The 13,774-nt window shown below is 43.8% G+C and overlaps 1 protein-coding gene across 1 annotated transcript; it reads right to left on the reverse strand.

Annotated features, from left to right (window-relative positions):
* Positions 1 to 34: 34 nt before the first annotated feature.
* LOC135903577 (uncharacterized) lies at positions 35 to 9,078 on the reverse strand. Its single transcript, XM_065433899.2, has 10 exons — positions 8,615 to 9,078; positions 8,462 to 8,527; positions 8,237 to 8,351; positions 7,807 to 8,077; positions 6,979 to 7,342; positions 3,790 to 3,963; positions 2,616 to 2,802; positions 1,509 to 1,751; positions 1,262 to 1,433; positions 35 to 1,185 (listed from the first exon to the last, which is right to left on the reverse strand). Exons 1-10 carry the CDS (start codon positions 8,957 to 8,959, stop codon positions 1,023 to 1,025), a joined length of 2,100 nt encoding a protein of 699 aa, XP_065289971.2. The 5' UTR covers positions 8,960 to 9,078; the 3' UTR covers positions 35 to 1,022.
* Positions 9,079 to 13,774: the final 4,696 nt, after the last annotated feature.

The raw sequence follows: 13,774 nt of genomic DNA on the forward strand, positions 1-13,774 counted from the left end.
TGCACTCGCTCAAAGTGAAGCTACATTTGCCCGTCTAACTAGCATACAAGCTAACATTTTTGTATCGTATGGGTTGCGGCTAGTGCTTTTTGGAATGAAATGATCACTTTGAAAATGAGCACATTGTTAACGGTCAGGGAACAATCAAGAAAATGTGTGATGCCGATCTGTGCACTGCATCAGAACTTGAGGAACCGTGCTTTGTGTGCAGCTACAAGGTCTCTCTTGGGCACTCTTTGGTCATTCCGAGATGAGAATGCAGCTGGAACACTTTCCTCTACTTGTGCAAGTGCTTTGGAGAATGTTTCATACTCTGCGCACAGCTCCATCACTTTCTTGTGCAGGTCTTTCACATAGTCTAAAAAAAAGAAAAGTTCAACAGATTATTGCATTTCTTCCCTTTCATACCTGCACACACCTAAAAGGGGGGACGTCCTAAGGCATATACTAGAGTTCATCCAGGAATAAGGTTACCATCAATTTCACAAACAGACAACATTGTTTAATCTCATAAAAATTAACATCATTGGAAAAGTGAAACTTTACTCTATTTTTCTACATAATCGCCATCTTTTTTCTACGCATTTTTGCAGAGTGCTCCAATTTTTGTACCCCAATGTCATAGACCTCCGCCGCCAGCCCATTGAGGAAACGTTTCACCTCTTTGACTTCATTGTTGCTCCGGAAGCATTGGCCATTCAAATGTTCCACGTTATGTATCGCAAAGTGTCTGTCATTGCACCCTTTCAGTGACACATCTCTATGATGTACAGCTTTTGGCAGTACATGGCAATCTTGAGCAAAATTCCACTGATCTGGCGAAATGTCTTCATTGGACAGACTGCCATGAAGGTTAAGAAAATTTCTGTGAAAAACAGCTGTCGCAGTCACTTCACTCTCCATTGCAAGAGATATCGATGCTTTTGGTAGACAGTACAGCAGGACTAAAACATTCCCTTTTTTACAAACATTGCTGCATAACATATTGCAATAGTAGGCAAAGCATAGCACAGCAAGTATTTTCAAATTGACTTGCCAAATGTGGGAGCTGTCTTGAGTGCACATGCTGTTGAGGTACTTTGCCTGACCTTGGAGGACTTTACGCGCCACTGTTCTGCACCATCACAGCTCCTTCCTTGCTCTCGCTGGGAGTTCTCATTGAAATGAAGCGCAGCAATCAGTGTGCTAGAAAATTATTTTGTCTCAGCATTAATAATCCACTGTAGTTTCATTGCTAGAACATTAGCTTATGCAAACTCACCGGGCCTTCATGCCTTCATATGTGAATGCAGTTGACTTCGGGGCAAAACCATTCAGAACACTGTGGAAGGACTCCAGGCTGTATGTCTGAACAGATGGTGACAACTGGCGGATGTCTTTCAGCAACAGTGGCGCTGCCACAATGCGCTCAATTTGCTTGTAGGCTGGAGAGTCTGACAAGAAAGGGAATTATAAATACAGCTCTTTCATGCACTTTATCTTGGTGCTCTTTGGTTATTTATGCCTACCAGCAGTGAGCCATCGCATGCGGCGGGATTGTCCATGAAGACAGCGGGGGTACAGGCCACCATGTCCTTCATGTCTGTTCTTAATGTGGTTCAGCATGCTACTCCATGCTGCCACCAGCATGTCCCCGTTGCCACCGCAAGCGCATGCACACCAGTACAGGTGGTTGGTGATGGCTTGAGTCCATTCTGTAATGGCACTGCATCCAGCCCTTCGGGAAGCTGCAGTCAGCTTTTTCCTGATGCCTGCAACAAGGCAACGGCACAATACACTATTGCTCCATGTCAGGTGGATCTGCATTTTGCGTACCATAAGCCTCGTAAAGATATAGCAGCACTGGTATGCATTGTATGAACCAAGGTAGCAAGCAAACTCATTAAAGGAATCATGTGCCTGAGAATATAACCAAGGCTGATACAGCTTGAATACTAAAGGGGTATGAACAGAGGAGCCATGAGGGCAGTGAATAGCCTACCGCGATAAAAGCCATACCACTCCTTCAAAATCCCAAATCAACTTCCTGTAGGAGCTGAACGAACAATGAGCACACAACAGGCATGTAGTAGTATTTGTTTATGGACTAGTTCAGTTTCAGGAAATTTAAATATAGTGTAAAGAACAACGCAGACAAATGGGCCAAGTGCTGAATAAGAAGTACGACTTTTTACAAAGCACAATTGTTCCTCCTTATCTGAAATCCTTTTCTGGTGAAATTTGACACGCTAAAGAATTTATGCTTCGTACTGAAATTTTTTTCATCACCAGGGTTAGCCATGATCATGATCGCATGACAAGTGTATGACGACACTCATGAGACATGGACGATGAAATTATGAATAATGATGCCGATGGAATGATGAAGGCAGTACAACGAAAGTATCATGATCACGATGGGGTGACGAAAGCAGTATAATGAGCACATTACGACAAACGTGGCCATGTTGCAATAACCATCACAGCAGGGGTATAATCGTGATTGTATGAATTTCCTTTTCTTAGCATACGTATCCACTGAACAATCCATTATACAATGGCATGTACATTCAGTAAGTGCACTAGGTGACGCACAGGCCATCTGTTGCAAGCGAACAACATGAATTTTTTCGTACCCTTTGCAACATGCCACACATCGAAGTGATGATCGATGTCCGGATGTTGCAGCCGCATGTGCTTCTTAATTCCCGAGTGGCGGTCCGTAGTCAATGAGCCCACAGTCACGCCTTGCTCAGAAAGAAAGTTGAGGCCTCTTACGAGACCCTCTTTTTCCATTTGGGCACTTGCCTGCACTTGTTCACTCTGCAAAACAGGAATGCACAGAAAACACCGCTGGTATTGATATCATCATCATCAGCCTGGCTATGCCCACTGCAGGGCAAAGGCCTCTCCTATGCTTCGCCCACCCCGGTCATGTACTAATTGTGACCATGTTGTCCCTCCAAACTTCTGAATCCCATCCGCCCACCTAACTTTCTGCTGCCTCCTGCTTTGGAGTCCTTGGAGTCCCCTTTCTTATGGATTAAGATTATGTTGGCGTCCTTCCAAGATTCTGGTACACTTGAGGTCATGAGGCATTGCGTATACAGGGTGGCCAGTTTTTGTAGAACAATCTGCCCACCAACCTTCAATAAATCTACTGTTACCTGATCCTCTCCAGCTGCCTTCCCCTTTGCATAGCTCCCAAGGCTTTCTGTACTTCTTCTGGCGTTACTTGTGGGATTTCGAATTACTCTAGACTATTCTCTCTTCCATTATCATCGTGGGTGCTACTGGTACTGTATAAATCTGTATAGAACTCCTCAGCCACTTGAGCTATCTCGTCCATATTAGTAATGATATTGCCGGCTTTGTCTCTTAATGCATACATCTTATTCTTGCCTATTCCTAGTTTCTTCTTCATTGCTTTTAGGCTTCCTCCATTCTTGAGAGCATCTTCAATTCTATCCATATTACACTTCCTTATGTCAGCTGTCTTTCGCTTGTTGATTAACTTGGAAAGTTCTGCTAGTTCTTTTCTAGCTGTAGGGTTAGAGGCTTTCATACATTGGTGTTTCTTATTCAGCGCCCGGTATTTCAGGTATTAATATACAGCCTGAAAAATGTAATCGTAGCAATACCCAGTTCAGAAATCTCGAAAGAAGGACCACCTCTTTACTGCGATGAGCCACTGAACGGCTCGGATTGCATGTCAACGTTGCATGCCATATTTTAGTTGGCTGGGGTAAATGTTGCTTGCATAATAAGACCTATCATGAAAGCATCTGAACTGCTTTTTGCTTGACTTACCTCCTTCACTTGAACTTGCTCTGTATGTACGATTTTTCTCTTTTTAGGGCACAGGAAGGAGTATGAGAGGAACTTGGCGCTGTAGCCAGGGGAATCACATCGCCCATCCCCGCAAAGCTGCAGGCTGGTATCGCTGAGCTCTGTCAGCAAAGATTTCTGATGCTCATCCCAGACCTGTAAGGAATTCACGAGTAGAGTTCAAGCACAAAAGTGGCACAGGGGACAGAGAGGTTTGCTAAAAGAATTCATGCTGTTAATGAGCATGGGAAGGTTAAAACTGCGCAAAAAAACAAATACAAGTAGAAGGAACACACAATACACCATGAGTGCAGACTTGTGTATTCCTTTGCTTCCCCTAGTTTGTTCATGCAGTTTTAACCTTCCTTTAAGTGTGAACCAACTAGTTAGCAAGAAAGTCCTAATGAGTGCGCTTCACAGTGATGCAAAATGTGACTGGGGACGAGGACATAAATAGATGCTTGAAAGAATGGAACATTGGGCAAGTTGGTTGCATTCATAGTAACGGGCAGATCGAACGATGAGGACAAACAACTGCGCAGGACGAGCACTGAACTCCAACTGCATTTTATTCACAGAAATTGCTTGTTTTAATAGAAAAGAAGATACGTGAACCCAGCTATGACACGACGATAACGACAGTAGAAAGAGATACAAACCTTGAGGATAACGCAGACTTATAAATGCAACAAAAATGATCAGGTACATTAAAAAGTGACACTAGTTAAAAATCATTGCTTGTCAAAAACTATGCAAGGTTACTTGCTTTCTAAATGTGATACCGATGTCTGCCTGATGCACGCGATTCCTTTTTTATGTATGTGCTATACCTTGACTAGTTCACATGCCAATTTTTAGTGATGCTGATGTGGTTTTGCAGCACGGAAATCAGAGGACCCACAAGCTGGCAGAGGCATGCAACATAAAGAAAAGAGGAATCATGCGTGTCAGCCAGACATCAATATCTGTTTTACAATCCAAAGTAACCTTGTCGCACAAGGACTGGTCAGGTGCATAGTTTTTGAGAACGTGATTTTCAACTAGTCTCTCACATTTTCATGCACCTGGTGTCCACACATACGTTATTTATATCTTTAAATCCGTGTTGTCCTTGCGGTTTGTTTCCATCTGTCTTTTTGTTCATCTTGTATAATAGCTGGATTTCCTTCTTGTGTAATAGCTGGGTTTACTAACTTTTTGTTTGTATTCCAACAGGCGTTTTTTGGGAATTAAATGTAGTTATATCGGGGATCATTCTGCACAGTTTGTTGTCCTCATCGTTTGTGCTGCACATTACCATAAGTCGACAAGCAGAGAAGGCCAGCCTGTGACATTACATTGAGACGGTCTATTACAAACGATAGTGTAAATGCATTGTACACTGGAAACAAAGGAATAATGAAGTGCAGCACAGATTAATTAAGCACCAGTGAAAACATGACTTGCTATTGCCTGCACAGCATGCCCATGATCGTCGAAGACAGCATTTATTTCTGCAGTAATGAGATAGGTGGATTGCTCATTCACAGTGTGCCTTCCCACACTATCTGGGCTTCTTCAAACAAAGATTGCACCCCACAGGCATGACAACGATTCACTAAAATGCCTACTTCATCATTGTGCACATTGTTATTGTGCTCATGCAGGGAGTCATTTAAACATAATGCATCTGCTGCCTGGCAACACATTTGCATTTTCTTTTGTGTTGCATTGGAAATATAGTGTTTATGTGGGATGGAAGGTAACTATTTGCACTCCTACATGCTGTTCGATATTTTTTTAAGGCAGGAAACAAGATGCATGTAGGGTGTTAGTAATACCTTGTCATACTTGCAAGTTACCCTTTCTGCCTAACAGCCAGAAACATAAGCTTGTCATGTTTTCATTGGTGTTCTATGTATGCTGCACTTCAATTCTTTGTTCCTAGCATACGGCATGTACATGTGTAGCACATGTATAATACAGAGACCCATCAGAAAAGCAGTGCCTGTCCTCGCCTACTCATTGATTTTTGTTCTTGTCCCAAGTAGTGCAGTTACATTTTCAATTATGCAGGACAAATTTGCTGAATTTCTGACGTTACGAAGTTACATTCTTCAGCCATACTCATCTGAGCCACCAATGCATTACATTAGCTTACACAGTACTACCAGGACCAGTTTTCACCGAATAGCCTTATGAAAAAAATATATCCTTTGGCTGAAGGAAATGCTTTCCTGCAACAACCAACACTTACAATTTTTTTCAGTTACATTCCTGGCAGCAATAGAAGAAAGGAAAAAATTGATGTTGGTTCCCTTGGCGTGGAATGCCAAAGTCTGTAAAAGCTGCAATATCAGCGATATAGAGGTTCTGAATAAAATGAAAATGGCAATCCAATTTACTGTTCTTTCATTACTGATGCAATGAACTGCACAACATCATAATAATGTGTGTTCACATTGGTGAAAGTAATACGCAACCGTACGTTGGAACACTGGACCCAACCAGATCGACGACACAAGCGGTTACACAGATGGGACCAAGAAATGAAATTTCGTATGCCTCACAAGTTCAAAAAAAGCCACACAAGCACGGTGCACCGGATTCGCCATGGTGTCGCATTCACCAACTGTTATAGACATACGATAGGTGCCAGTGATACTAGCCCAAACTGAATACTGCGCGGCCCGAGAAACACTTGAACATACATTTTGCGTGTGTCCTGCGTACACGCAACAGCGACAGCAAATGGTCTCTTCCATTGCAGCGATCCATAAGAGACCGCTATCAGACGAGTTTCTTCTAGGTCCTTGGCCTAATGCAAACAGCGCAGCCCTGGTAACAAGTGCCGCTATAGCTTTTCTCCAAGCCACTGAGCTGGAGGCAAGGCTTTAGAGATGCCACAACTCTGTGAATTTGTCTATACGCATCTCTTCCTTATACCATCATCACTCATCAGCCCTTTTCCTCCCCGTCCCTTCTCCCCAGTGTAGAGTAGCAGGCCAGAGCAAGTTATAGCTCAGGCCGACCTCTCTGCCTTTCTGTAAATAAATTTCTCTCTCTCTCTCTTGGTGAAAGTAAGCTTAGAACTAATACTCAGGTTCGAAATAAAGTGCCTTTTGAGCATATTTGAATGGTGCCAGAGGTACTGCAGGTTGGCATTATGAAAAGTGGAAGTTGTGCATTTACCGTGGTGACTGAAGGAAGAAGGTATGCCTTCTGGTAATTGAAGAAAGCCTGGTCGCTCATGACTTGCACACCCATCAGCCGCATCATCCTGAGAGCACTAGTAGGACTTGAGCCGGAAAAAAGCAGAGCCGTTGCCAGGTCGATGTTGCCCCTCGGCTTGGTTCCAACAAGTGGCTGGCTGGACCACGTATGCACATGTGCGTGTGGACATTCAGTTTCTGCTGTAATGCGTGTGCCAGTGTAAAACAGCTTCACTGTGCACGAAGCTGATAAACAAGTGCGGCACTGACTCAGAAGGGTGACCAGGCAGGTGCTGTGGACAAGGAAGTAGTCCTTCCGGTTTGCATGCGCATCTTCGTCGCTTCTGGAAAAGGAAGTGCTCACTGTCAGGTTTCACAAATATATGCATTTGACAATACACACTGTTTACACCATGATTATTAAATTGCCTCACTATATCTGGGAGGTACTGTTCCATAAATTATGCTGCACCAATTACTCCAGGAAACACTTCTTGTGATGACACTCATAATAGAAAGCGCTAGAAATAATTTTGTGAAAGTTTCATCCTGATTGTGAGGGTTTTTTTCCTTATAAATTCTAACGGTAATCTTGAACCTTGCTCTCTAATTTGTGTTGATTAAAGTTGCAAAAAACACTGTCCAATGTCAAGCTCCAAGACTTATGGCATTTGAGCTCTTTTTTGCAAAGGGGAATGGTTCTAAGAAACGGAATTAGTGTCGGGAGTTGCTACTTCATCTCTTTATCATTGCATGTCACTATTATTGAGCATGGGTTCCTATGTAGTAAAATATAAGTCCCACTCACTCATCAGCTAATGTTGCATCCAAGGTACAAGTCGAGTTGTCTGGCTCATATGTCGTGTCATGCCTGTCAGCTTTGCAAGCTACCGGTGATGCATCAGGTGAGGTGAGAAAGCTGGCCTCCTGTCTAGATGTTTGTCGCCGTCGCTTGGCTCCATCAGCTCTTCGAGCACTATAACGCCTCTTCACAGGTGTTGACGTCACGGGCTTCCTTCGCCTGCAAACCTGCGTTCCCTTTTCCTTTGTTTCCTTCATTGTTGTGTTAACTTGAACTCCTGCAATAAAAGTCACGTTGGAAAAAAGCTATTCAACTGACCATTGTAGGTGAGAATTGCTTTAACTATTACTGTAAATGGAAATGAGACTACCTGTGATCAAAATGAACATTCCTTGAATGTAAGTGCTGATGCCAACATTACCAGAAGCAAACTCACCAATGCTGTTGCCGGGCAGACGAACTTGTACGGATTTCGTATTTCCAACGCTACTGCAACTTTGTTCGGCAGGGCTCGACGAGAGGCTTGCATCTGTCCCCGCGTCACGAGTCGCCTAGAAAATAACGAACACGTCAGGTGCAACAAGTTTGTGCAGTGATTTCTGTCATTGCAGTCATCGAGCGAGAGCGCCAGTAATGGCCAGTTTTCGCGCGTTTTGCGTACCTGTACGTCGCTTTTGTAGGAGGTGTCGACTGTCGAAGCGCTGGCTTGTGATTCGCTACGTTCAGCCTGAAAATACAAGCAACTTTATGTCATGGCTGTACATATTCGCACATTTGTAGCTTTTCATTCGTGGAAACAAAATGCCGCACTCACCGCCCCGTCTTCGTCCTGCAGTTGTTCTTGCGCTTCGGAGAATGCAGGCAAGACCGACGGAACAGCGCTACGGGAAAGTATTGCTTTGATAGGCACTCCAGACGACTTCAGTAAGTCGGCGTTCAACTCGTAATCCTCTGGAAGAAAGTGCAGCGAGCACACTACGCGATTTTTCGGCTCTTTGCCAAGGAGTTGTAGCAGAGGTACGGCACTTAACCACTTCGAACGGAGAGGTTCACTCGTTGGCACACGGTGATAGGTAACGTTGGATTCGCCGTTGCCCTTGCCCTTGGCCAAGTTCCGCGGACCGTTCGGGCATCCCACGACATCACATGGACGTGGCATTCTCGCTGCTTGTTCCAAATGAAAGTTTCACGAGCCAGCAGAACCCGCACAGCACGACGCGATACCGAAACTACTGAAACTCCAAAGCGTGCGCGGCGCAGAGTCGAGCGAAAACGAAACCTTTCGACCACCCATACAGGGTAACGTCAAAATCTTATATTTTGTTAGAATCGAGTAGACGTAGACAAGTAGCATTTTCTTCCGTCTTATAATCGAATGAAATGATATTTTTAATACAAGTAGTTGAGTATTAGTAACATAAATTACGGGGAAATCCTACGTCATCAGTTTAGTACCGGAATGTCGCTGGGGGGTCTCAAATCGTGTCATGCATTTACCTCAATTTCTCGGTTACTAAAGCTCTGTTCGCGATTATATTGACGCCTTAGACGTTCTAGAACATTGCTCTACCACTTTAACTTGACTTTTTGGTAACCTTTAGTGTCCCTTTAAGACTGCTTACATGTGGGAATGTGAAAGAATTCCTTTGCTGAAACGTTTCTCTGTTGTTGTTTTTTTTTCGTGCGAGCTCTCTCCTGCGTTCGAACTAACGCTAAATAAAAAAAAAAGCATCGCAGGAGCTCACGCGTTGGGCCGACGTTTAGCAATGCACTGTGAAAGGGAATGGCATCACGGAGCGTTCGCTAGCCAAGGCTATCTGCTTGACGCACTGCTGCATCCTATATTTTTCCTTCCTCAACGCCTTTAGTCAATCCGGTACAGTGGAGCCACCGTGGTGTCGCAGAATTGTGCTCGTTTCGCAGCCCAGAGACCCTGGTTCAGTTCCCACCCAGGCCGAAATTTCCAAATGTACAAAGCCATTGATTTAGTTTATTCCCTGCGTTTTTAGCTCAAAGAGCCTTAGCTGCGGGGGCCTTAGCCTTAGCTGCATATCGAATTTGCATTCGATATGCAAATGAGAACACATGCGGTGGCAGTGTCCTTCGTTACGAGAGGATAAGGAGATCACTGGATATAAGTGGAACTCAGCCATCAAGAGCGCGGAATACCATCATCAGTTTTGGGCTGTCCGGAGAGCCTGCGTTGCGGCGGTTAGGTTAGGCCTAACTGTCCCCACTTGGGGGCGGCCCACGGCGTCGCCCTAAGGGGCGGCGCTTCTCAGCATCCTGTTAATTAGGTTCTTCGTATCCGTATCGTAGTCAAATTTGTGAATTAATTTTTTGCACGATTTCCCAGCCCGCGCAAGCTTTCGCCTGCGTTCAAACTGCCGCTCGGTGAGACCAAAATCAAAAGGTGCCGGCGCATCTGAAAGCACTCCCATGCCCGCGAGAAGTTCGTCACTCGAAGGACCGCTTACTTAGTGGCGGTTAATTGGACATTATAGCTATTCATTTTATCCACTCATTCTATACACTTATGACGTGGCGCGAACTCCTCCCCATTGGCTGCGCCATTGCGTGCCCAATGACGCAGGCACTAGGTCACACGTGGGACAGCGGCATCTGTCACAGACGATTAAAAACAAATATACGTGTTCGAAGAAATTATATGAAATAAAGCAGAGCTATTGTGAACATAGGAGATGAACAGTCTCGATATATGCCACTGAGAAAAAGTATCAAATAATTAAAAACAACGTGCCTGCTAAATAAAAACACTTTCGCGAGGACCTACAATGAGGTTCGTCCCCGTGCGCCACTTGTGGCAAGTACGCTAGTGAAGAACTAGAAGAACGTTGGGCAGTTGTCGCCATTTGCATTAGGCATGTTCCTATTCACGTTGTAAGGCGCACTACTTGAGTTAAACGATGGGGCCCGACAACTGCAAACATAGCGTTGGAGCGGTAATCAAGAGGTTTAAAGAAAAAAAAATAAAGCTACCGAACGCCCTACACATACGGAATTACGAGCTGAAAAGGAAAAAAATGCTCGACGATTCTACGTACTCAATCTTTCCATAAGCAGGCTTGCCGCGGGCATTTTAACCATTTTTGTTTCTGTTTATTACGCTAGGACAACGATAACGCCACGCCAGGGGCCCGAAAGGCACGGAGAGGAGACAAACTTCTCGCGCTACGCATTATGCAGACGCGCAGTGAATAGATGAACTTCCTCATTTGAATGTGAAATGCGATGCCACCATTAGGTCTAGCAATGGCTGGGAAATATAGCGTGTGTCCCAGCGGTTAGGAGCAGGTGACGACCGCACAACACGTGGCAAGAGACGACCACGTTCTATGGGATGCTTTTTTGCAGGACCGTGCATCACTGCCATCGTAACGGTAGCGAAAAAAATAGATCAGATAAGCGACAATACGAGAACTAGAGTAAATTTTACGAGGAGCTGCCACAAGTACGAATGCGTGACGTTCAAGCAGAGGGCCTCCCATTGTTGACAAGCACGTCAAAAACAACAAATAAAGGGCCAAGAAGACTCGCAGATGACTCGGATAGACAGCACTAGAAAAACGCTATAAAATAGAATACTTTCTTTATTAATTCTTAAATAAATTATCAGGTTCTACAATTAAAAACTAAGATCGGATTAGGACGAATGCCGCAGTGGGGTCGCGAGCAATAATTTTGGCCACCTTTGAGAAGTAACCGTGCTGGAAAAGCGCGGAACACGAGCTGATGATGAATCATTGGCGCATATCACCGAGAGATTGCTCGATTTGTTTCCCACAGGAATAAATAAGCGTCGGGAAAAGTTGATTTCGGACATGACTCATTATCATGTAAGAAAGAAACGCAGCATGCGTTAACCCCCAATATAACGCGTTTATATACATATGCAGGGTGTTTCAGCGAACATATTAAAAAATTCTTAAACAGTGCCTGTGGCAGATAGCGCAATTATACTTCATGACGAGGTCTGCTCGAAGCGGCGGACACTACTTGAACAAAAGAATCATATATATAATCGAATTTTTAACAATAAATCACTAAGTAACTTTTAAACTAATTACCCTATGGCTCATATTGCAATTTACAAATTCTAGCCGTGGAGTTGCCAAGGTGGATCTACTTGGAACCAGTTCTCAGGATGACACCAGTTTCGAGATATTAATTTCCAAACTTTGAAGAGGAATGCGCTGGTGTTCCAGTTTCTTATGCGCTTGACTGCATAACAAGATGGTTTGTTAAGAAAGTCACTGGAAAGCCAATGCATTTCCTTGTGAATTTCCGGAATTAATATCGTGAAACTGGTGTCATCTTGACAATACGTTCCAAGTAGATATGTCTTGCGAACTCCGTTTTCAGAATTTATACATTGCAATATGGGCCTAGAGGTAATTAGAAACATAATTTGTTCATTTTTGATGATTAGTCTATTATGCATTTCAACAATTTTTTTTTGCGTGTAATGTCCGCTTCTTCGGGTAGACCAGCTCATGGACTAGAATTGTGCTATCGGCCACAGACAACCTTTAAGAAATTTAAAAAGTGTTCGCTGAAATGCCCGGTATACGTCGTGACAAATCGCCTAACTGCTGCACTGGGCTGGATGGATTCTGAGAACGGGTTTGTTGCGGAACAAAGCAGAAATTAGGTAGCGAGCCAAACAGCTTCTTGCGACATAGAATAGCTGTGACAACAAGGATGTCCGGTTGCCAGGTTATCTTAGTTGACACCATAACACATTAACGCCAAGGTGCAACAAGGATACAAACACCTAAAACAGGCGACAGCTGGTCCTCGCAGAAGAGGGGAAAAGATGGTGAGCTTCCTGGTTTTTCGAAACTTTATTCGGAATGCTCACCTTCACTTTCTTTAATTTGTTTATTTGGTCCATTATCCTTGCTTTATTGGTATCTTCACTACTAGTTCTTAATCGGTCGTAACCAGCGCCATTGATTACACACATCTCTCTCTCTCTCTCTCGTTGAAAAATTGAGTGGCTGATACTGTTTGAAAGTGGCAGAAGCAACTTAAAGCCTTTCAGCGCTCCAAAAGTTTCATTCGGGACATGAACAAAAAACCTTCCTGTGGGCAGCAAGTGCGCAGTTAGTGCTGTTATTAGGAGTTTCGTTGCTAGTTTTCATTTGTTTATGCCTGCCACGTGTGGCCTGAAAGGAAGGAGAACTAGAATTGCGTCCTCTTGTAGCCAGGAAGGCTAATTAGATGTCAGATATTAACGCTCACAGGTGCCACCGGCTCTTTGTCTTCCCAGAGAAACGATGTTTATTTAAGATTTATTATTAAGCAAAGTATTTTTTTCATGCAGATATATAATTACTGAAGGTAGAAAGCGAAGCTGATATCACGTGGGCAGACACGAACATAACAAGGAATAAAATACCTTGCGAACTATATGAGTACACTGTCGAGAGCCGGCTGCTGTTCATTATTATTGAATAATTTTTATTTGGGATGTTGAACCACTTTCTCGCTTGCTTGAAAACGTCAGGAATGAAGACTCTTATCAGGTTTCTTTTTGTTTTTCTTGTTGTTCACAGACATTTCATTACTTTACGTACTTGAGTTGGAGACAGCAACTCTTTGAAAGATTCGCCATATGCTTAATTATTTATTAGCTTAAAACCGGAAGAGTGCTCTTTCCATTCACCTCGGCCGATACTTAGGCCGAGAGCTTCGAGTGGTTTGAGAGAAACACAAATGGAACAAGGCGCGAAATGAGATATTAACGGGTCTCCAAAGAGCGTGAGACGAAGAACGCATAACTGTACCTAAATATGGCGAAGGAGCGCTGAATCACATCGTGCAAAGAGCCTTAATCGGAAGGGAGCTGTTTCGCCATAAGTTCACCAACTTGCATTTCCGGTAATTTGCTGCTCTTGTCGTCAGAATTGAAAACAAAAACACACAAGTACTACGCAGGTAAAACAGGGAG

Source organism: Dermacentor albipictus, chromosome 1, assembly GCF_038994185.2.
Source record: "Dermacentor albipictus isolate Rhodes 1998 colony chromosome 1, USDA_Dalb.pri_finalv2, whole genome shotgun sequence".
In the NCBI taxonomy this organism is placed as follows: domain Eukaryota; kingdom Metazoa; phylum Arthropoda; class Arachnida; order Ixodida; family Ixodidae; genus Dermacentor; species Dermacentor albipictus.

Excerpts from the sequence above, each read along its gene's own strand:
- LOC135903577 (XM_065433899.2), bottom strand. The coding sequence starts at position 8,959 with ATGCCACGTCCATGTGATGTCGTGGGATGCCCGAACGGTCCGCGGAAC. Across the intron at positions 8,528-8,614 it reads TGCAGGACGAAGACGGGGCG|GCTGAACGTAGCGAATCACA; the intron begins GTGAGTGCGGCA and ends TTGTATTTTCAG. Across the intron at positions 7,343-7,806 it reads GATGCAACATTAGCTGATGA|AAGCGACGAAGATGCGCATG; the intron begins GTGAGTGGGACT and ends TTCCTTTTCCAG.